Source organism: Festucalex cinctus, chromosome 1 (assembly GCF_051991245.1).
Source record: "Festucalex cinctus isolate MCC-2025b chromosome 1, RoL_Fcin_1.0, whole genome shotgun sequence".
NCBI classification, from domain to species: Eukaryota; Metazoa; Chordata; class Actinopteri; order Syngnathiformes; family Syngnathidae; genus Festucalex; species Festucalex cinctus.
This window is the reverse complement of record NC_135411.1, coordinates 20,142,016-20,163,661: the sequence shown is the minus strand read 5'-3', so window position 1 is coordinate 20,163,661 and position 21,646 is coordinate 20,142,016. Positions and strand designations below refer to the sequence as shown.

At 38.1% G+C, this 21,646-nt stretch overlaps 2 protein-coding genes across 2 annotated transcripts; both read right to left on the bottom strand.

The window, feature by feature from the left end:
• Window positions 1-1,375: 1,375 nt before the first annotated feature.
• LOC144017721 (phosphoglucomutase-1-like) lies at window positions 1,376-11,563 on the bottom strand. Its single transcript, XM_077519631.1, has 11 exons — window positions 11,198-11,563; window positions 8,348-8,510; window positions 8,052-8,198; window positions 7,845-7,970; window positions 5,972-6,162; window positions 5,671-5,825; window positions 4,223-4,338; window positions 4,003-4,138; window positions 3,401-3,584; window positions 3,170-3,298; window positions 1,376-1,494 (listed from the first exon to the last, which is right to left on the bottom strand). The coding sequence occupies exons 1-11, from the start codon at window positions 11,453-11,455 to the stop codon at window positions 1,405-1,407; spliced, it is 1,695 nt and encodes a 564-aa protein (XP_077375757.1). The 5' UTR covers window positions 11,456-11,563; the 3' UTR covers window positions 1,376-1,404.
• A 602-nt stretch (window positions 11,564-12,165) lies between these two features.
• LOC144018966 (angiopoietin-related protein 3-like) lies at window positions 12,166-21,331 on the bottom strand. The gene is made up of 7 exons (XM_077521700.1): window positions 20,772-21,331; window positions 18,797-18,907; window positions 16,763-16,883; window positions 16,396-16,509; window positions 16,010-16,105; window positions 13,319-13,591; window positions 12,166-13,238 (listed from the first exon to the last, which is right to left on the bottom strand). Exons 1-7 carry the CDS (start codon window positions 21,261-21,263, stop codon window positions 13,018-13,020), a joined length of 1,428 nt encoding a protein of 475 aa, XP_077377826.1. The 5' UTR covers window positions 21,264-21,331; the 3' UTR covers window positions 12,166-13,017.
• Window positions 21,332-21,646: the final 315 nt, after the last annotated feature.

Genomic DNA, 21,646 nt, shown 5'->3' with positions numbered 1-21,646 from the left:
TCAGCATCGTACAAATTGGATGTAATTTCTTTTGCATGACCTCAAAAGGTATCACATAGCCTACAGGTGCTTGTAAAAAAATTTGAATATCCTCGAAAAGTTGAATAATTTTCATAGTAATTTTCATAATTCAAAAAGTCAAACTTTCATAGATAAATTCAGGACCCACAGTTTAATTGATTTCAAGTTTCTATTTGTTTATCTTTATATTGTTTGGGCGCCATATTATGGAGTTAAATATGGTGCAAAACTAACTTGTAAAAAAAATAAAAATTGTACTTGTTGAAAAAAGTATGAATTTGTATCTGTAAAAGGCGTGTGATTGTAGTTGTAACCGTAAAAAAATTGTACATGTAAAAAGAAATTGTACATAAAAAAAATTGTACCTGTAAAAAAAAAAAAAGTACCCTTAAATTAGAAAATGTGTACTAAATGTTCATAAAAAGTGTTCTTAAAAAAAAAACATTTGTACGTAAAAAAAAATAAATTGTACGCATATAAAAAAAAGTGTACCTGTAGAAAGAAGTGTAAACTTGTATCTCCAAAAATCACGATTTGTACCTGTAGAAATGACAACTTGTAGTCAAAGAAGTTGCCACTAGGAGTCATAAGTGTTTTTTCTGCTGCTGTCCAGTCACATGACTTTTGCAGGATTAAAAAAAATTATAATACTGTGAAGAAATCACCATGAATACTTGTGTTTTGTATGAAAAAAAAAGGATGGATGGTATTTTCAAAACAATATGTCAGTCTTCAGTTGTTGGTTGGAAATCCCTTTGCCTTCTCTGCCATGATGTACTGTGGCATTGCCTGGGGGTCCTGGAAGCCCACTAGGCTTTCTTGATAATTACAGTCACTGGAGAATTTAGTCTAGAAAAGGTATCTCTTAATTCATAATTTATTAAAATAAAAAGAAAAATGGATTCTGTACTTAATGTTATAAAGTATGATGTACAACGATACAATACTCAAATGAAGTTTGATTGTTATCTATGATTTTCTGGAAATCTCACTTGCTATGTGATGAGGTGTTTGTGTATGCATGAGCGGGACAGCGTTTTATCCCTCAGCAGCCATCAATTTCACTCCAATTTGCAGACGTCATTCACTGATGAGTTCCAATTTTCCAGTATGAAGCGTTACGGATGATCATGTGGTATTATTTCACAAATACAAATTACAGATTGATAGATAAGGACAATAAAACAGATGAAGCAGAATGAAAAACGACTTGGATAAAAACTTAAATGGGGGGTAAAGGAAGCCAGTCATAAACCAAAAATAAAAAGCTTTTTAACGTGGCACAGTCACATGCAATGATGATATTGTTGCCTCAAATTCAAAGACGTGTTGGATCAAAAGTTGAAATCTAAAGTTCATATTTCAACTCAAAGCAACTTTGGGTTATGTGATGACTGATGGTCCAGTTCGACCAGTCCTGTGATGGAGCTGGGAAATCTTGAGAGCGATTGTAGCTAACGGTGCCAGCACCACCTGTCCCACAAACAAACAAACAAAAAAAAACATGGTCAGAGACAGTAGAAACGATTTGATAAAAAAGTAAATGGCAAAATACTTCACCAAGTGGCATTATTATAGCATGCTGATTAATATTGGAAACGTGATATTTGTTTATTTGTTTTTGAGGAAGCATACTCTTCCAAAAGATGCTTGTAACTTCTGGGATGTCCAAACTATGGCATGGGGGGGTTACACACTTGCAGCCTACCATCCACTTTTGAGTGGCCGCCGCATATACTAAAAATGAGGGAAGGTGTAGAAAACAACACATGCCACTTCTACTAATAAATCAGTTTATATATTGTAGAGGGTTTCTAGATTATGCAAAGATAAGAATGAATAATTTATGGCTGAGACTTCTTGTTCCCCGAGCTGCTCACTCGACCAATGACGGGCAGTTTGCAACGGCGGAGTCCAACCCAAGATACGCTTAGGAACGCCCCCTCATTTGAATAACATTTCGACTTGGCAGTACGGCCCAAAACTGCCAAAATTCAAAATAAATACATCACTAAATAAATAAATGAATAAATAAATAGATAAATACATGACTAAATAAATACATAAATAAATGACTAAATAAATAAATGACTAAATAAATAAATAAATGACTAAATTAAATAAATAAATAAATAAATAAATAAATAAATAAATGACCAAATAAATAAAGAAATTACAAAAAGTGACAATAAAAACTGATTTAGTTCCCTTTATATTTATTTTTTTGGATTTAATTTTCGAATTAAATTTTTTTATAATCATTTTAATTTTCACTTTTGATCACTTATTTATTTACTTTCACATTTTATTATTTACATTAAATGTATTTATTTATTGGTCCTCCACAGAATACAGGGCCCTGACCACCTCACTTTTAACATAAAGCTGTTATGCTGAAGTTATGTACAGTCTTCCCTCGCTATAACGCGGTTCACTTTTCGCGGTCTCGCTGTATCGCGGATTTTTTTTAAAGTGCAATTTTGCATATTTTTTTTACAGTAATATACCCATTTTATAAAATTTATGAAGGTTTGAACATTGTAAATGTTTGAACAAGAGAGAAATGTGAGAACATGTAAATGCCTCAATGAGAAAAGTGTCTAAATTGTGCGGTCGGGGATTTTAGAGCCTTAAAACATTTATAAGAGTTGTAAAACATAAAGCTAACTACTTCGCGGATTTCATTTATTGCGGGTATTTTTTGGAACCTAACCCCAGCGGAAAACGAGGGAACACTGTATTTTCAAAAATTAACTGGGGCATATAATCAATAAATAAATGCTTGATTGACTGATTTTTACTTAACTAATTTGTTCCCAAATACGTATAAATACGTTTTTATTTTAAATATTACCATGCTCCCAAAGACGTATTTATACGTTTGTTTTTGTTTTTTTTTTTTATGCTAGAGCATATAGAAGGTTTTGATGCAGCCTCTGAACTGAAGCGAATGCTTGAAGCAATGGTAGTAATTACAAAAACGGTCAGCAGGTGGGAGCAGAGGATAAGAGATCAACCAGGGCCATGTTGCAAAAACCTCTTTCCCCACAGTTTTAAACAGATTTGTGAATAATGATGAAACTATATTATAATGCTAATTATATATATTTGAACGGATTTTGTAGAAGTTGCTTTTATGCATATTTACCTGCGTTTCCTGAAAGACGTCTTCCTTCTCATAGCTTTCCAGGTAAATTCGAACGGTGGCCCCGCCACTACTTGTACCACTCAGTCTGTAGATGATTCGAGAACCATCAGAGAAGATTATCCGCAGACCCTACACAGGAAATATCAATTTCCAGACATGTCTTCTAGCACTTTGACTGTGTTGACAAACCACACAGTAAAGTAATTTCAAAGTATTTGCGACGTACAGCACCTGGTTCCGCGCGATAGTGCTGTCAACTGGGTCTGTGTATTCAAAATTGTCTGCCTTTTCCACTTGGTAGATTTTGTCCTCCACTGCAAATCGTCGCTTCACAAAATACTTGTCTGAAATCATGATCTCTAGATCCTCCATCATTTCGCAGGCTGCATCAATGTCTACGTTCTCGTAGTCATATCTGGAGCAAAAACACAAAAACAAAAAACAAAAAAAAAAACATTTCCACAAGTGTTTCTCTATACTACACTGCTACATTGCATGCACAAAAAGACTGCTAGATCATGCATGTGATACCCACTAGGTGGCAGTAAAGCTCAGCAAAGTTTTTTTTTGTTTTTTTCCCCCCAAATCTGGTTTGACCAATCTGTAATCTACACCGTTTGTCCTCATTAGGGTCATGTGTAATCTGGAACCTATCCCATCTGATTTTAGGCGTGCCGGTCGCCACATAAACAAAACAACATTCACACTCACTTTCAGAGTTTTCAATGAACCTAATAAAGCAAATAATTTATGATTTTGATCTCTCTCACTTTTGATTCATTTAATGACAGAAGGTCAGTCTCTGAACACGGCTGCTTTTGGCCACATCAGACCTGGTGAAGTAGTTTCTTCCATATTTTAGCCAGTGATATTTAAGTATATCTTCCACACTCTGCCTTCTTGTAGCAAGGATGGACAGCCACGCCAACGCAGCCCAAAGTCCATCCTTCTCACGAATATGGTCTCCACCTGAAAAATGATAAACGACAAAACAATCAAACTAAAAAAAAAAACAATACTAAAGACTATGTCATAACAAGGTTGAAGTATTACTTGTTCCAAAGCTTTCTTCTCCACACAAAGATAGTCGTCCAGCATCCATTAGGTTTCCAAAGAACTTCCACCCAGTGGGAGTTTCATATAGCTCTATTTTTGTTGCCTTGGCTACTCTGCAAGAAATACAGAAATAGAAATTATTTGAAGCACACACAAATAGAATTGAGACTGAATCAAAACCACAAAACTTGATAAATATATTTTAAGGTCATTGAAGGTTATCTAAAGATTGTCAAAGCTAGCCATGACTTGATCTTGGTGGCAAGATACTTTTTTTTTTTTGCTTCCACTAGGTGTCACTACAGAATTACGTTTCACCAAAAGCTGGCTTGAGCCTGAGTTATGGTAGCCCATGAGTGATTACAAAACAAAACCAAACCAAAATAAAATAAAATAAAATAAAATAAAATAAAATAAAATAAAACAGGGGAAAAACTGTGTGGGCCACAAAATATCATCCTGCAGGCCACAAATGGCTCCCATATCACAAGTTTGAGACCCCTGGTATATAAAGTGTTTATATAACAATATTAAAGCAATATAAATTTACACAATGTTGATAGTAAAATTTGAAAAGACTAAATCACTCTGTAGAATGTGTTCCTTTTTTGGGAGCATATGTAAGGCCCTATTTTTAAGTGCGCGTATGGGTGGAGTTTTCTTTCCGTTGGTATTTTCCTCGACTTTGCACAGGTACAATTAGACAAAAGGGAGCTTTTGCTCCATTATGGAATGGAATGCAGCTGCCTCCTGGCCAATTGAAACGGCTCCCCCCATTCCCATTCAGGGCGGTCCTTCCTTTAGTCTTTTCTCTGGTCTCTTGAGGTCTCCCTAATCAGTTGGAATTTAGATGTATCTGGGGTTGGTGAAAGATTCTGGATTTTTAACTGTGGGTGGAAGGTGGTGTCTGGTTGGTGTTGGATTTCACTTTGTTTCATCTTTCTCTCCTTTAATCCTTCCACTGGTCTCCTGAGCTTTTGCTCCATTGTGGAATGGAATGCAGCTGACTCCTGGCCAATTGAAACGGCTCCCCTCATTCCCATTCAGGACGGTCCTTCCTTTAGTCTTTCCTCTGGTCTCTTGAGGTCTCCCTAATCAGTTGGAATTTAGATGTATCTGGGGTTGGTGAAAGATTCTGGATTTTTAACTGTGGGTGGAAGGTGGTGTCTGGTTGGTGTTGGATTTCACTTTGTTTCATCTTTCTCTCCTTTAATCCTTCCACTGGTCTCCTGACAACTTTATGACTGGTGGGATTCTGAAGTATCCGGTTAAGGTGAAGGGTACTGGATTTATAAAAAGGTTTACGGTGAATTAAAGAGCACAAAATTGCACATACGTAAGCACGGCAAAAAAAAAAAGAAGAAGAGCAATTATGATGATATATTGACTCGGAAGGCTGCCGAATGCATAATTGTAATAAACACAAACCAGGCCAAACATTTTACCTGTCTAAGGCTGTACTTGTGGGCATGCTGCGGGCAAAACCCCTCACCCCTTGGTGCTGAAAGTATGGGATGCAAAAGATATTGTCAGCAATCACGGCCACTGAGTCAGACGGGGCAACAAAGAGGCCGTGCTTCCCGAGGATCATGTTTCGATCCTAGAGAGCCAATAAGCAGACAGAAAGAACAAATTAAGACCTTCGGTTCACATTAATCCTCGTCGCAGATGTCTGATTTATTTTAATGATGAAACCGCAATTTGCTTCAATTGTATTTTTAACATCTAAAAAGTAGGGGCACACACCCCATCAGCATCAAATGCTGCGCCAAAGTCATGCTCTCCATCGCGCATGCTGTCAACCAGATCTGCGGTGTAGATGAGGTTCGGATCGGGATGTTGACCTCCAAAGTCCTCCATTGGGACACAATTAACGGCAGAATTGGCAGGACAGCCCAACTCCTCGCACAAAATTCGCTTCACATATGGACCTACCACTAGAATAGAAACAGGTGGGATGATGATTAGAAGACAAACATGAACCTTCGAGCGGCTTACCTGTTTGTATGAAGTTGGACTTTAAACTTCAGTTTAGGGACATATAAATTTAGAATAAGTGACAGAAAGTTGATAATAAATGTATTGGACAACTGAAATAAGCAAAATAAAATAGTAGAAATTCTTTGTTACATACTTATATTTAGTTTTAGTCTAAAACTATTCAAAAACTTTTAGATAAAATATTCTTTAAATAAAGTAAGGACTTAGATTTAAAAACAAATAATTAAATATTTAAAAAAAAATGTCAGTCCAAAATTCCAAGTTGTCAGAAAAAGAGGGACGAAAGATAAAATAAAAACAAAAACAAACCTAAAAATGTCCACAAAGGGAGAAGAAAAGCAGAAAAATACCATAAAATATCAATGAACTTGCAAAATGTCAGAGAATTTAATAAAAAAAAAAGGTAGAAAAGAAAACATTTAAAAATTTACTATAAAATGTCCAAAACCAAAGGAAGTCCTGAAAATTACCATAAAGTGTCCACAAAATTGCCAAAAATGTCAGAAAATTGACAGCAATAAAGCCAGGAAAATGGGCCAAAAATAACCATAAGATGTCCAAAAAAGGAAAAGGCAGAAAATCACCATATGTCCACAAAATTGCCAGAAATGTAAGAAATTTGACAGAAAGGCAGAAAAGTCTTAAAAAAAAATATGTGGAAAAAAAAAAGTCTGGAAAAATGAAAATAAATAAATAATAATAATTAAATATATACATAAATAAATAAATACCAAAACAGAAGACGAAAGGTAGAAGAAGAAAAAATAAGAACAAAACAAAACCTAAAAATGTCCAAAAAGCGGACATAAAATGTCCAAAAAGGAATAAGAAAAGCAGAATTTACCATAAAATATCCATGAAATTGCCAAAATGTCAGAGAATTGGATAAAAAAGGAATAAAACGTTTAAAATTGAACTATAAAATGTCCAAAACCAAAAGAAGTCCCAAAATTTACCATCAAATGTCCACAAAATTGCCGAAAATTGACAGCAACAAAGCCAGGAAAAAGTGCCAAAAATAGCCATAAGGCGTCCAAAAAAGGAAGAAGAGGGAGAAAATCACCATATGTCCATAAAATCTGCATAAATGTAAGAAATTTGACAGAAAGGCAGAAAAGTCTAAAAACGTGTGAAAAACGAAGTCTGGGAAAAAATGAACAAACAAATAAACAAACAAATAAACATAAACAAACAAATAAATAAATACCCACGATTCTTGTGAGGAGTAAGCGGTTAAGAAAATGGACAGGTGCATAAATAAATAAATCCCAAAACAGAAGACGAAAGGTAGAAGAAAATGAATCTCAAAGTATTGAATGCTCCACATTTTTCTGTTATAGTGCTGCTCTAATAAGCTCTTGGGCCCTCAGTATATTAGGCTATCACACAATTTACGTTCATCACAATGTTCAAATGTTTTGTGGCTCAAGACACGTTTGGTTATTTATTTGGCCTATTGGCTCTTTTGACAGTAAATGTTGCTGACCCCTGTGTAACTGAATCTATCAGGGAAAAAAAAACTTGACGCAAGCTTATCATGAACACGTGCTCCCTTGAGTCAACCAAAGATTTTGTATGTTGGTTAATCTGATAGATGACACCTAAACGATGTTTTCACCTCCATGCATGGCATCCAGTCTTATCGTGATGTGATCCTCGCCAGATAGGAGCTCCTTCAGGGCAGCAAAGTCAAAGATGTTCCTCATCAAGTTAGCATAGGACTCCACAGCATCAACAATTTCAACTTGAAATGACATGGAGGAGAAGCTTTGAGTTTTGTGCACCAAAATGAGAATTTCTTCAATTTTAGTTTCGGTTACTTTACCTGTAAAAGGTTTGAATTTATTCTCCAGATCAAATGTCTGTTTACCCAGAGTTGTTAGATCCAGTCGGAGTCCTGGGCAGATGGCAAACTCTTCAATGGTTCTGCTGATCTGGTAGATCTTGTTTGTGACAGCATCATTGGCCGGTCCTTGATGAGGCAGAATGACTGAATGTTTTTTTATTTTTAAATTCATTTCATGTGTTAAAACATCCATATGCATCTCATGGCAATACTGCGCTGTTGTGACCCTGAGGACATTCTCTTTTCGGATACTTTGAACTGACGCTCCTGCGTACCTCCATTTGCAGTGTTGAACTTGATGCCAAAGTCTCCATCAGGCCCCGCTGGATTGTGACTGGCGGTGAGGATGATGCCGCCAATGGCTTTGAATTTCCTGATCACACAGGAGCAGGCCGGCGTGGACATTAATCCATGGTGGCCAACGATGAGACGGCCCACCTGAGGAAAGGTCACAGGTAGGTACTGTCATGACCTGGGTCGCAGGCGCCAGAGTTCATGACCTGTTACGTGTCTGTTTAGGTACTGATGTAACAAGTGTCTGTTTACAAAACGTGATGTTCGTGATGTCAATCTTTAATACTTTAGGTGATGTCTGGACCTATGTGATGTCGTTCTTTAGTCCTTCACGATTCACTGTCTGTAGGTGCAGCCTGCGAATTGTGTGTGATTGGCCGGATTATTATTTCCTGCTCTATTTCCTGCTTCCTGCTTCTCTTAGATTCTCCCTCTCAATGTGAATAGATAGATAAAGACTTTTTTGTGTCTGCATCTGGGATCCAACCTCTCAGCACACAACAGGTACATGTGTGATTACGTGTTTTACTCGGACTGGTGTTAGCAGGCGTAGCACTTTCTTGGATTTGATGTGCTTCTTCCTCACTTCACCAATGTAAATTGAGGCACTTGAAGAGCAGGTTGTGTATTTCATGCTTATAAATTGCTTCAAGATTATTCCCTGAGCGTGGAAAGCGAAGATGTACTGCAATGCAAACATCCATCCATCCTCCAATTTTCAATACTGATTTCCTGTTTAGGTTTACAGGGTGCTAGTAACTACTCCCAGAATTGATTGCATGCCAATTGCAGGACACGTGCAAAAAAACCCCCAAAAACTCACATTCACTCTGATTCTGAGTGAAAACTATTGCGCCATTAGTTTCCAAACATATTCAGTATTAGGTTAATTGTTAATTAATAAAATACATACAATACATACATAATTACAATAGTATGTTCTATGCAGCCCCACAAATTTGAACACGTATTTCTGATTAGTATTGTGTTTGTGGAATATGAATTAAGCAGCAAAATCCACCCGTTTTTTTTTTTTTTTTTGTCCATCTCAGAGGGCAGCCATTTTGCTACTTGCTGTCGACCGAAAATGACATCATCACAGTGTCTAAAGCTGCATTCGAGGATAGTCAGAAGTCGGATATACCAGAGTTAGTTTTTCCAAATTCCGACCTGAAAGCGTTCGAGGAGAAATTAATAAACAACCAAAATGGCGGATAGTGATAGTTTTTAATTTTGGTCCTCAAAACTCATTTTGACCTCCAGCAAACTTGCCTTCTCGCAATTTTGCTTCATTTAATGTTTTTATCTTTTTTCATAAGTATTCCATACAGTTCAGTAGTTCACCGTCTAATTTCACGCAGCGAGATAGCGGCATACTGTCTCGTACGTTATGTCAAGTTATGTCGAATATTTATGAAATGAAGAAAGCTATCTAGTTTTATACTCGAGTAAATTGTGTTTTACCATTCAAGGTCTGTGTTTCCATCGGTGAAGTTGGGGTCCCTTTTTTCCCCCTCACTCTTTGCAAGTGGAGTTTCCGAGTTCAAGGGGGCGTTCCCGTACACACTTCCTGGTTGGAACTCGGAAAAGTCTCACTTCCGAGCATCCTCGAATGCAGCACAAGGACTCAAGTGACGACCAATCACAGCTCACCTGTTTTTTTGAGTGTGGCCATGTGATGTTCGCTAGCTGAGCCGTGATTGGTCATTACCTGAGCAACTGTGAGGTCATTTACAGTGGACAGCAAGTGGCAAAATGGCCGCACCTTGAGATGGACAAACACAGGTGGATTCTGTTGCTCAATTCATATTCTACAATCGCAATATTAATCAGAATGTTGAGATTAGACTAGTGAGGGCGCATAGAACACCTAGCTTGAAGACTTTTGGGTTGTGATGCATTTAACTTTAGAAGCACTATTGTCCACTATTATGTCTAGTGTTGTTCCGATGCCGTTTTTTGGCCCCCGATACCGATACCCACCTTTGCGGTATCGGCCGATACCGATACCATACCGATACTTAAGTTTTTTTTTTTCCTCAACATGAAAAAGCTGTCCTGCTATTGGTTCAGAGCATTCAAGGGCCAATAGGATATCTTAGATCGGCATGCAGTGAACATGTCACATATCAGTGAATGTCCTGCACGAGCAAGACACAAGATGCTGCATCCAAAATCCTATATTAGGGATGGAGTTTTTGGTATCGGCATGTTACTTGTGAGTAGTCACCGATACCGATACCACTGTTTTAATGCCGTATCGGCACCTCCGCCGATACCAGTATCGGTATCGGAACAACAATAATTATGTCCTTATTGTTCTTTTATTGTACTTCAAAGTATGTGGCCTGTTATACAGTACTTACATTTGGTTTGGGGATGGTTGTCTTGTTTAAAAAACTTTTTTTTTTTTTTTTTAATACAAAATTCTATGATGTTTTAAATCTCTCTAAAAAAAAATTAATAAAAAAAATAATAAAAAAAGTACTGCAAAGCTAATATGAAAACTAATACAAAATAATTTTTTTTTAATAATAATCCAAAAAGAATAATAAAACTAAGAAACCTCCTCTACCTCCCTAACTAAATTTAAAAACTAAATAAATAAATAAATAAATTAAAAAAATAAATAAAAATAAAAAAGTTATAATGAAAATTCCAAAACTAGTTAGAACAAAAACAATAAAGGAATTATAACTGGTAGAGGTTGGGGCAGGTTGACACTGACATAATCTAAGTCCGACACACGCGCATACAGGGCAACAATTGTAAGGATGCTCGCACTGTGCATGGACAAATGAAGTAAATGAACAACAGATGGTGTCACTGACCCCGTTGGCAGCTGCCATCTGCACAATAACCTCAATGGCTGTTTGGTTAAAGAAGCGCCCATCTCCCCCCACCACCACCGCCGAACCCTGGCGGTCACGCAGGTCGATGGAGGAGAAGATACTCTGGATGAAGTTGTGCAGATAGTTCCTCCTGGACTGGAAGACGTGGACCTTTCTCCTCAGACCGTTGGTACCGGGTCTCTGGTCAGGGTAAGGGGATGTCGGGACAGTCAACACCCGCAAAGGACTGTTGTCCATCTTTGTTTTGAAAATCTGACCCAGTGGCACGGCAGGCAAAGCTGTAGGAAAGCTGTTGTTTTGACAGAACGTATTACAGGGACGCAACTACTGGGTGAAATCTTGACTCCTCCCATTATTTCCCCCGCAGTGTGCGCAGGGTGACAGTGGTCCTTACTGGACCCAAAATAACCTTTCAAACTCATGTGTGTGCGTGCAGACGTGGGGCGAGTAACTGAAGACCCTCCTTCACACATGTGCAGGGAGATCACTGTCAAGCCATAAAGCTGTTCGGGTGTGTCTCTGGAAACGAGCAGTTTGCTTCGCAGCAAGCCTCGGGGTAACATGGACATGCAAAACATGGATGGCATCTCACTTCTAAGGAGGAGCGTTAGCATTGAAAGGGACAATTACTGTATCACAGGAGATAAATTGAAAGGAGATACAGTATATGGCGTCTACAACATATTAACAAAACACATGGTTAGCACTGGACCATTACAGCAAAAAGGGAGAAAACAAGTTTGCAAGTATAGTGCAATTAAACTTAATGTGTGTTCGATAAAAAAGGAAAATAAAGGGAATGGTTGCCAGTCTCAGTATCAACTCAGAATACTGTATGAGTCAGCAGATTGGATGCAATCATTCAAATAGTGTGCATGGTCCAAGTGCAAAGTAAGAAAGAACTGCACTGCCCTCTACAGTTTATTAACAGTACCCACAAGTGTTTGATACCAGTACAGGAGCTTCTCTCTTTTTTTTTTTTTTTTTTCCATCTGGGATAAAAATACACCAAATAATAAAAGAAATAGATCTAAATTATGATTCTATCAATGTACACAGTTGGGGATATCTACACCAGAAAGAATATCAACATTAGGTTAAGTTAAATAATACAACATATGTACCACATGAAAGATATATAGCACAAATAGGTTTAGCATCTTTTATTAGCCTTATGGTCCATATCCCACCTACATTTATACTTTTTAAAATGGTGCTAAGCTTCTAGCAAGTCTTCATTCAATTACGATGAACATGACTCTAAAGACATTCACATTTTTTTTGTCATTTTTTCCATTTTAAACCATTATCGACCTAATAAAATATTTGCACTAATGTGAAGAGAGGGTACTCACTTTTGTAAGAGTGATGCACCGCTACATAAGCATCAATTTTGAGTAGAATATGACCGTTTACAGGGTGACTGAAAAGTAATATACTTGGGAATTAGGGAATTATTTATTTATTGCAATAAGTGTTAACGTTTATTTTTTGTTCTTTAATGTATGTACACGCACGCACACATATATACATACATATATATTAAAAATTATGACAAATCAGAATGGGTTAAAATTGCATTTTAAATATGTTTTATTTGCATTTTAAATATATTTTAAATATATATATATATATATATATATATTTCATCCTGATAATTAGCCTAGCCCCGTATTAGCGGTGTTGCTTTATGCTTTGATCCTGTGACCAGTCCCATACTGAGCCCATGCCTTGTGAAATAATGGCTGCCCACACAGAGCAAATCTTTCCTGAAGAGGCCCCTGGACACTGTTTCCTATTCAGCCCTTGTTGTTGTTATTTGTGAAAAAGCCGCCTGTATCAGATGACGATGAGGTGTTGAAGGGATGGACGGATATCTGCGTGAATCGAAGCGAGTAAGAAGCTTTCCGACCCGGCTTCAAATGGATGCCCCTTCGACGGTCCGGACGTCCCTTGTTTCTCATGAGAAAATATCTCCCGTTCAAGTTGGTGTCTCCACAGCTATTGAACCACCAACCACCTTAAGTTTCAAGAAATACAAAATACCAAAAAATATAGTTAGATGCTTTGATTTTTTTCAAGCGATGACAACTCCTTCACCTGTGTAGTTGCGGGCACAGTTTGGGTCCCGGTTCTTGTCATTGTTCCTGTCCTTCGTGGAGAACATCATGCCCGTGTGGTTCTTCATGGGGTCGGCCAAATCTCCTGACAGCAGCTTGAGATGAAGTGTGTAGTTGCTCTCTGGACCGTCAAGGTCACACGTATACTCGATGAAGCGCTTGTTCTCTTTCCAGTCTTCCAGATGGATGTGGAGGACTGAATTGCCCTGCGCGACCAGCGAATGAATCTTCCGGAGACCCAGCCAAAACTCCCCTGACCACAAATGAGAAGCACAGAAAGAAACATGAGAGGGCGAGTTACAACCACATAATTGCACAAACAAAGCAGCGGCAGACTACTGTGAGGTACACAGTAAGAAAATCACTTCAACATGTATCAAAATGACCACAAGACTCCCAAGTATTTTGGAGTGGAATTAATTGATTAGCATAGCAGCTTTCAAGCATATACTTTACTTCAAAATCAACACACTACAAGAAAAATGTTGGGTTGTTTTCCTACCCCACTCATTGGGTAGCTGTGGATTTTGAGCAAATGTGGGTTAATTATTTGGACCTCAGCAGCAGAGATGGGAAAAGTACTGACATTCTCTACTTGAGTAAAGGTACTTATTTACTTACTTAACTCATTCACTCCCAGCTATTTTCACAGAAGCAATCCTGTTCGCTTCCGGCCGTTTTACTGGATTTTGACTGATTTTGCAAGGCCCACAGATTATTGTGTTCTTTTGCTATAAAAGCATGGAACCTATCAAAAGACAGATTAAAGTCTCTTCTTTCATCAGGAATAGAAAGTCTGTTTCTATCTGTTTCCGTTTTGCAGCAATTAGCATTAGAAGAGAGCTAAGTTTCATCAGTTTTCACAAATCTATTCAAAATTGAGCTTTTTTTTTTCTAGATGGCCCTGGTTGATCTCCTTTGCTCTGCTGCCACCTGCTGGCCGTGTGAGTAATAAGTACCATTTCTGCAACCGTTCTTTGCAGTTGAGAGGCTGCATCAAAGCCTTCTGTATGCTCTAGCATAAAAAACAAACAAAAAAACAACGTATAAATACGTCTTTGGGACACTTAGAACATTAAAAAAAACGTATTTACACGTTATTGGGAGCAAATGAGTTAAGTACTTACTTAAGGTACTTAAGGTAATTATTTGTGTAAAAAAAAACAAAAAAAAAAACAACTTTGGTAAAAGTACTGACTCAAATAATTACTCAAGTAAAAGTGAAAAGGCTCTGAAATGTACTTGACGAGTAGGAGTAAGAAGTATTTTTACCAGATGTTTCATCCTACGTCAATTTGAAAGATAAGTTAATGGAGTAAAAACATTGTTGCCAGTTGACTCTCTGACTTGTCCTGCATCAAGTCGACTGTGTTGTTTTTTAGTGCAGTTTAAATTGTCACAAGGCATGTTTTGGCCCTTCTATGTTTATAATCAACGCTCATGGTCAGATGAAGGGGAACATAATATGCTTGTGAACCGAGTCAATATATAGAGGAGCATTAGCAAGTAAGTGCCTCAATATTAAGTGTTATTAGAGACTGTAGGTGGTTTATATGCATTGCTGTTATGTACAAAAGCATAATTGTGTTGTTTTTTTGTTTTTTTTTAACAATATCGTGATCTTTTTTGATATCACCAACGTACCCACAATATTGTGCTAATTATCGTATCGTGAGCTTCATATCATGATAATATCGTATCGTGATGTCTAGATATTGTTACATCCCTATTGCTGACATGATTCATATTGTTGACTGGCGGTCTTCAGCGTTCTTCCCATTTATGGTGGACCAAAACTGGCAAAAGTAAAAATAAATAAATGACTAAAAGTGAAAATAAAAATTTAATACAAAAAAATATATATAAATGGAAATAAAATCATTATATATATATATATATTAGGGATGGGTGAGTACCGATACCAGGTATCGGTATCGGGCCGATACCAGCCTTTTTTCGAGTACTCGAGTTCTCGTGACGCAGACGAGTACAAGCGACCGATGGCAGAGGGGGAAGACGTTAAGTGAGTCCTCCTTGCCTGTAACTGGCGCTAGCTTGCAGCAGTTTTTCACCAAAACTTCACCAGTTTGGAAATACTTCAAAATTGTGAATCTTAAACTAAAAGAGCATTTTTGTGTTTTATTTTGAGCGTTAAGACTATTGAAGAGTGACTGTGCTGTTTTTTTTGGTCAAAATTAAAGGAAATATATTTGTTAAAAAATATCTTTTAGTGATTTTTTTTATTTGTCAAAATGTACTACTGGTATCGGCAGTTGGTATCGGTATCGGTGAGTACTGAGGGTCTGAGTATCGGTATGAAAAAAAAGTGGTATCGAACATCCCTAATGTATATATATATATCTGTCAAGTAAAAAGTATTAATACTTATGTTAAAATGTAAGTCTAAAACCTAAATACTCAGAAAAGTACATAGTACTGAAAAAATAAACTACTCAAGTAGTATTTGTACTACGTTACTTCCCATCTCTGTGCCCAGACGAAATAACTTCCACTCTCCGCTGATTGATTCTTTCTCACAAATGTATTTGATGGCGACTGTGACCAGACTCACATGCTGGCACAGCGATGGGTTTTGTTTCCAGGCTATAGGCTTTTTCAACACCTCATACAAATCAAGTTTTTTTTTTTCCCTCCTCCTCCTTTGACATACCGTGAAAATCCCCAAATCCATTTTCATACTTCTCCCAAGTTTGATCGAAGTTGACAGAGCCGTCCTTCCTTCGCTGGATGACAGTTGCTCCATAATCTAAAAGATAGCCAATACAACAAATAGAAAGAAAAAAAAAAGGTTTTTTTTTTTTTTTTGTGCATTTCATTTTGCTTTGTTCTCCCAGGGTTTTAAAGGATAATTTCGGTGCATCTAAATACATTAACTTACTGTGGAAAACTCAAGTTACAGTATGTCAGTGGTTCAATTAAGAAAGTACCAATTGAAAGACATTCATATATACCAACTAAAATATGTTCCATGATAATCTACTTTATTGAGAGCCACCTGCGTGTGTTACTAAAATATGATGCGAAAGATTGCTTTACCTGCACTCATGTCACAAAACACCTTAAAGGGCTCCGATCCATTCGGTTTGATGGCGTACACTTGACTGATTTTCTCACCACTGTTGAATACTTCACTGCAGTCTGATGGGAGATCTATTTCAAATGGAGCAAAACAAGCTTGAAATGAGTAGCATTGAAATTAGAATCATTCGCTCAAGAAGCCCCCCAGATACTGTATGCCAGGCATCACTTAACCGTGGCGGTAAAAGACAAAAGTAAAGCTGATGTCTGGGAAATCTAACACGTTGATCGTACACACACAGACAGACTGAATAAACACATTTCCTGGCAGATAGCAATTCTAATATTCTATGAAGCTCCCATCCGGCGCTGATACGGATCTTACCCATATCTGCAGTTTCCTTGCTGGAGTCTGAGACCAGATAAGGGCTGAGTGTTGGCGTATCGCTGTTGAAGGATTCGGGCATCCTTTCAATTGTGTCTTGGGCAAATGTGCTGGCTGTAAGCTAGGAAACGTTTTTTAGATTATCATTTATATACACTTAATACATTCACCTCAGTGTCTAAATAAACACACATACACATTTAGTTGCAAATTCACGATACATGAGCAGTATATGCGTCTTTACCGGAGGAGGACATTCTGTCAACATTGACGGAAAATCCAGCAAACCAATAATGGACGCCCCTTTTGTTGACAACTAGCTGCAGATTTGAAAGTGTGTGTGTCACATGACCGATTAGTAGAGACAATATTTTACAAAATCATATAATTTTCGTCTTGTTTTCATTCATTAACTAAAACGTCCATAAATTTTAGTCCAGTTTTTATTAAGTGAATACATTTTCGTGTCATCTTCCTTAGTCGATGAAATTGCATACTGGTTTAGCCTCACTTATTGTTTATTAATGAGGGTTTTAGTCTAGTCTAGTCTAATTTTAGTCCGGTGAAAAATGGGTGTTGACGAAATTATTTTTGTTTAGTTTTTGTTAACACTAGTACCAACGGAACTTTCATTATGACCATATATATTAAACACTAGATGTCTCATCACAAACTCGACATCATGACTATTGGTCGGCCATCTTAGGACAGGGAACTTCTATGGTTCGCTGTTCTGCAGTTGGTGGGAAGTTGGATGATTTACTCACTTAAATACTCGTAACTCGCTGAATTCTTGACGGATTTAAAAACAGATTGGTTTATTCCAAACCTTATTAATGTGGCTATGATTCAGGCAGAATTTGTATTTTTTTTTTAAACACAGAATAGTTGTTCGTGTCATCTCTTGTCATATCTAACAGTAAAAATAAAAATCGATTGAGAATTTGGGGGGCGGCACAGTGACTGAGTGGTTAGCACGTCCGCCTCCCAGTACTGAGGACTCGGGTTTGAGTCCAGGCTCTGTGTGCCCAGCGATTGGCTGGCAACCAGTTCAGGATGTACCCCGCCTACTGCCCAAAAGCCAGCGGAGATAGGCTCCAGCACCCCCCGCGACCCTTGTGAGGAATAAGCAGTCAGAAAAATGGATGGATGGATAAGAATTTGGGAGAGTTGAGCAATCTACAGTTATTTTAAAGTCCGTGCTCTATTGACGGTAATGTTATGAGTAATCAAGCAGCATTGTCCCAAGATGGCCGTCCTGTGCTCGCAGCGCTTCCCATTGGCTGACAGTGTGGACGAGACATCTAGTGTTTATATGATATCTATAATTACGACCGTGTGCACATACTATACGTGGCGACATTAGTGAGGAAAACAATTGCAACATAACAAACAATGTCAAGCAGAAAATAGTGGTGACAAAATGTAATTTAGCATAACGAATGCCCAGTTAAAATAACGTTAACAGATTGACGACTACAGTTTATTCAGTTTACGATAACGGATGGGTGTCCCGACGAAGTGCCGAATGACGGACGCTTAAAATTCATTGGCGCACCCACTTATGGTCTTTAAAAAGAAAATAATCATCAGGTTTTAGTGACAATTTTTTTCATTGTCACAACACTGCATCCCAATGTGGGGTGTTTCCAATACTTAGCCCTCATATTGCAAATCAAACGGCTAGAAAGCCTCAGAAAGATGCAATGCATTTATAACCCAATGTAAACTACGAGCACAGTAATAAATCTTTCTGACAGTATCCATACAACTGAGCATTCTTATCATTGTAAAATCAGAATGTTTGACGCAGCAATGATGACATCAACAAAAATATTCAAAGCAATGTTAACATTGATTCAAATGTTACAACAATTGCAAGTGAGTACTTTTGATACTGTTGGGATTTTCAAGATAAGGACAGCTACTTCATCATTGCAGCCTTTGTGTAAATCTTGAACCAAGAATCACCTCAGGTTCTTTCTGGTATGTGTGTGATTAGGACAATTTCTTTGTATGAATACATTCCTCTACCTTTTCTTCCAGACTCTTGATCTTAATCCTCTGGTAGTTGAGTTGATCACTTTGCTCCCTCACAGCCTTCAGCAGCTCTGTGATGCTTTGCTCCTGGGTGTTAATCACTCCCTGGTTGAAAGAAAGGAGTGGGTGGCTAAGATCTGTTGTTCATACGAAAACACGACGTACGGCCAAAGCCAGAAAACAAAAAAAAAGAAAAAAATCCAAATGCATGAATCTGTGCCTATGCATGAAGCCAAGCATGTTCCTTTCGTACAATAGTAAAAATGACCCCTACCATCAACAAATAAAACCTTTTGTGGGGGGGGGGGGGGCAAACCTGGCCATTCTCCTGTGCTTTGCATGCAACTTCACCCATCACTGCCCAGCATCATTTCGACGACGATCCAACAGGGACAATTTAATGTTCAATTAACCGACCATGCACGTTTGTGGGAGGAAACTAGAGTACAGTGTTCCCTCGTTTCCTGCTGGGGTTAGCTAAGTTCCAAAAAATACCCGCAATAAATGAAATCCGCGAAGTAGTTAGCTTTGTGTTTTACATTTATTAGAAATGTTTTAAGGCTCTAAAACCCCTTTATACACTTTTCTCATCAATGCATTTACATTTTCTCACATTTCTCTCATGTTTAAACATCCTCAATGTTCAAACCTTCATACATTTTAGAAAATAGGTACATTACTGTAAAAAAAAAAAAAAAATGCATGCAAAAATTCCACACACAAAAAATAAAAAATCCACGATACAGCGAAAAGTGAACCACGTTATAGCGAGGGAACACTGTACCTGCAGAATACCCACGTAAGCACAGAGAGAACATGCACGATTTGAACCCTGGACTGCTGAAATGTGAGGCAGACGTGCTTACCAGCGGGCCGCCAAGATAGCTACGTTTGCAAATAAAATAAAACCAAAACATATTTGCAGTCAAATAACAAAATGCCAGCAAAAACAAGAAAATTATCCCTAAAAATTTATACTATTTAAAAAATGTATGAAAAACAATTTCTCCTGTCTTGCATTCTCATTAGTATTACTAAAAAAAAAAAAAAAAAAAAAAAAAAAAAAATGACTTGGATGCAACTTTTTATTTTATTTTACTTTACTTTATTTATTTTTTGGCTAGGTCAAAATAAATTAATTGTATAATGTAAGAAATTACTATATATATATATTTTTTTAAAACAATTGTCTGGCAACCAGCTCAGGTTGTACCCCACAATTTTTGTTTAAATTGAATCAGATATTCGATTCGGGGTAAAGTAATAAAATTGACTACAACAAAAGCAATTTAATTTATCCAAAGTAAAAAAAAAAGACCTGGATGCAACTATTTATTTTATTTTAATTTTTAATTTTTTGGGACTTGGTTGAAATAAATGTATAATGTAACAAATTACAGCATTTTTTTGTATTTTTTTATTTTATTTTTTATTTTATTTTATTTTTATTTTTATTTTTTTTAAAGTTTAGCCAAGGTGGCTGAGTGGTTAACACGTCCGCTTCCCAGTTCTGAGGACTCGGGTTCGAGTCCAGGCTTTGGCCTTCCTGGGTGGAGTTTGCATGTTCTCCCCGTGCCCGCGTGGGTCTTCTCCGGGTACTCCGGTCTTCTCCCACATTCCAAAGACATGCATGGCAGGTTAATTGGGCGTTCCGAATTGTCCCTCGGTGTGCTTGTGAGTGTGGATGGTTGTTTGTTTGTCTGTGTGTGCCCTGCGATTGACTGGCGACCAGTCCAGGGTGTACCCCGCCTACTGCCCAGACCCGGCTGAGATAGGCTCCAGCACCCCCCATGTGAGGAATAAGCGGTCAAGAAAATGGAAATAGTTTAGTCCAGCGGATCAATCTTTTTCAGTGTTAAATCACGCTGCAAAACTGCTTTTTGACGACTACAATTCAGCATCACACAAAGGTTTCTAAACTCGGCCTGTTGAACTTCCCGGAAGAAATAGATTGAAGGTGAAGCCTTACCCGAAGGCCGTTGATCTCTCCCACTTGGTCGCCGGTCCACAAGCCCTGAGAAAGACCCCTCAGCTTCTCTTCCAGGCCTTCCACTTTGCTCTGCAGTGAGCTCTTCTCCTGCATGATGGTGTCCACCTTGGAGCTGATTTTGACCGATATGCCCCTGATCTCTTCGTTGTTAGCTTTCAGGACCACCGCCGTCTTCTTCAGCTCCTCTTCCTCCTCCTTGATTTCACTGGCCAGCACAGAAAGTCGGTAGAATGAATGGTCGAAGATGTTGAGCTTTTGGAAGATGTCGTTGATCTGGCCCTTGGTCTTGTGCACAAAATCCCGCAGGCTCTGGCCCAGCTGGAGGAGGCCGTTGGCCAGGAGACGCACATCATCCAGAGCTGCAAAGTGCGAGCGGGTTTCGACGGAAGCCGCGGGCTGCTCCTCTTTGCCGCACAGCGCAGGGAGACAGGCGCCAGCGAGAACAAATAAGTAGATCAGACTCGTTTTCATGTTGTTGTTCTGCTGATCCTACTGCTGACAGCCGTCTCCCTCTTCTGTGACTGGCTGAGGAGCCACAGGGGGAACATCATGAGCTTTATGCACAAAAGCATGTTAATGATTCACTTGGATCAGATCGATTCCTGTACTGTTTGGAGTCTCCTCTTTCTCTGTGTACCAGCCTGGAAATTCAAACCGCTTACAGAATCTTTGAATGTATTATCATATGCTGCATATGTTGCACAGATGTGAGATTCAGTGTGCTTGGGGTTTATTATTGACTACTGTTCCCTTTGGGTGAGTGAGAAATAATCACGCAGCAGTAAATTTGGGTTGACTGCCGCTCAGTGCAGTTGAAGTACACTTAAGCAAGATATTGAACCATCAGTTGCTTG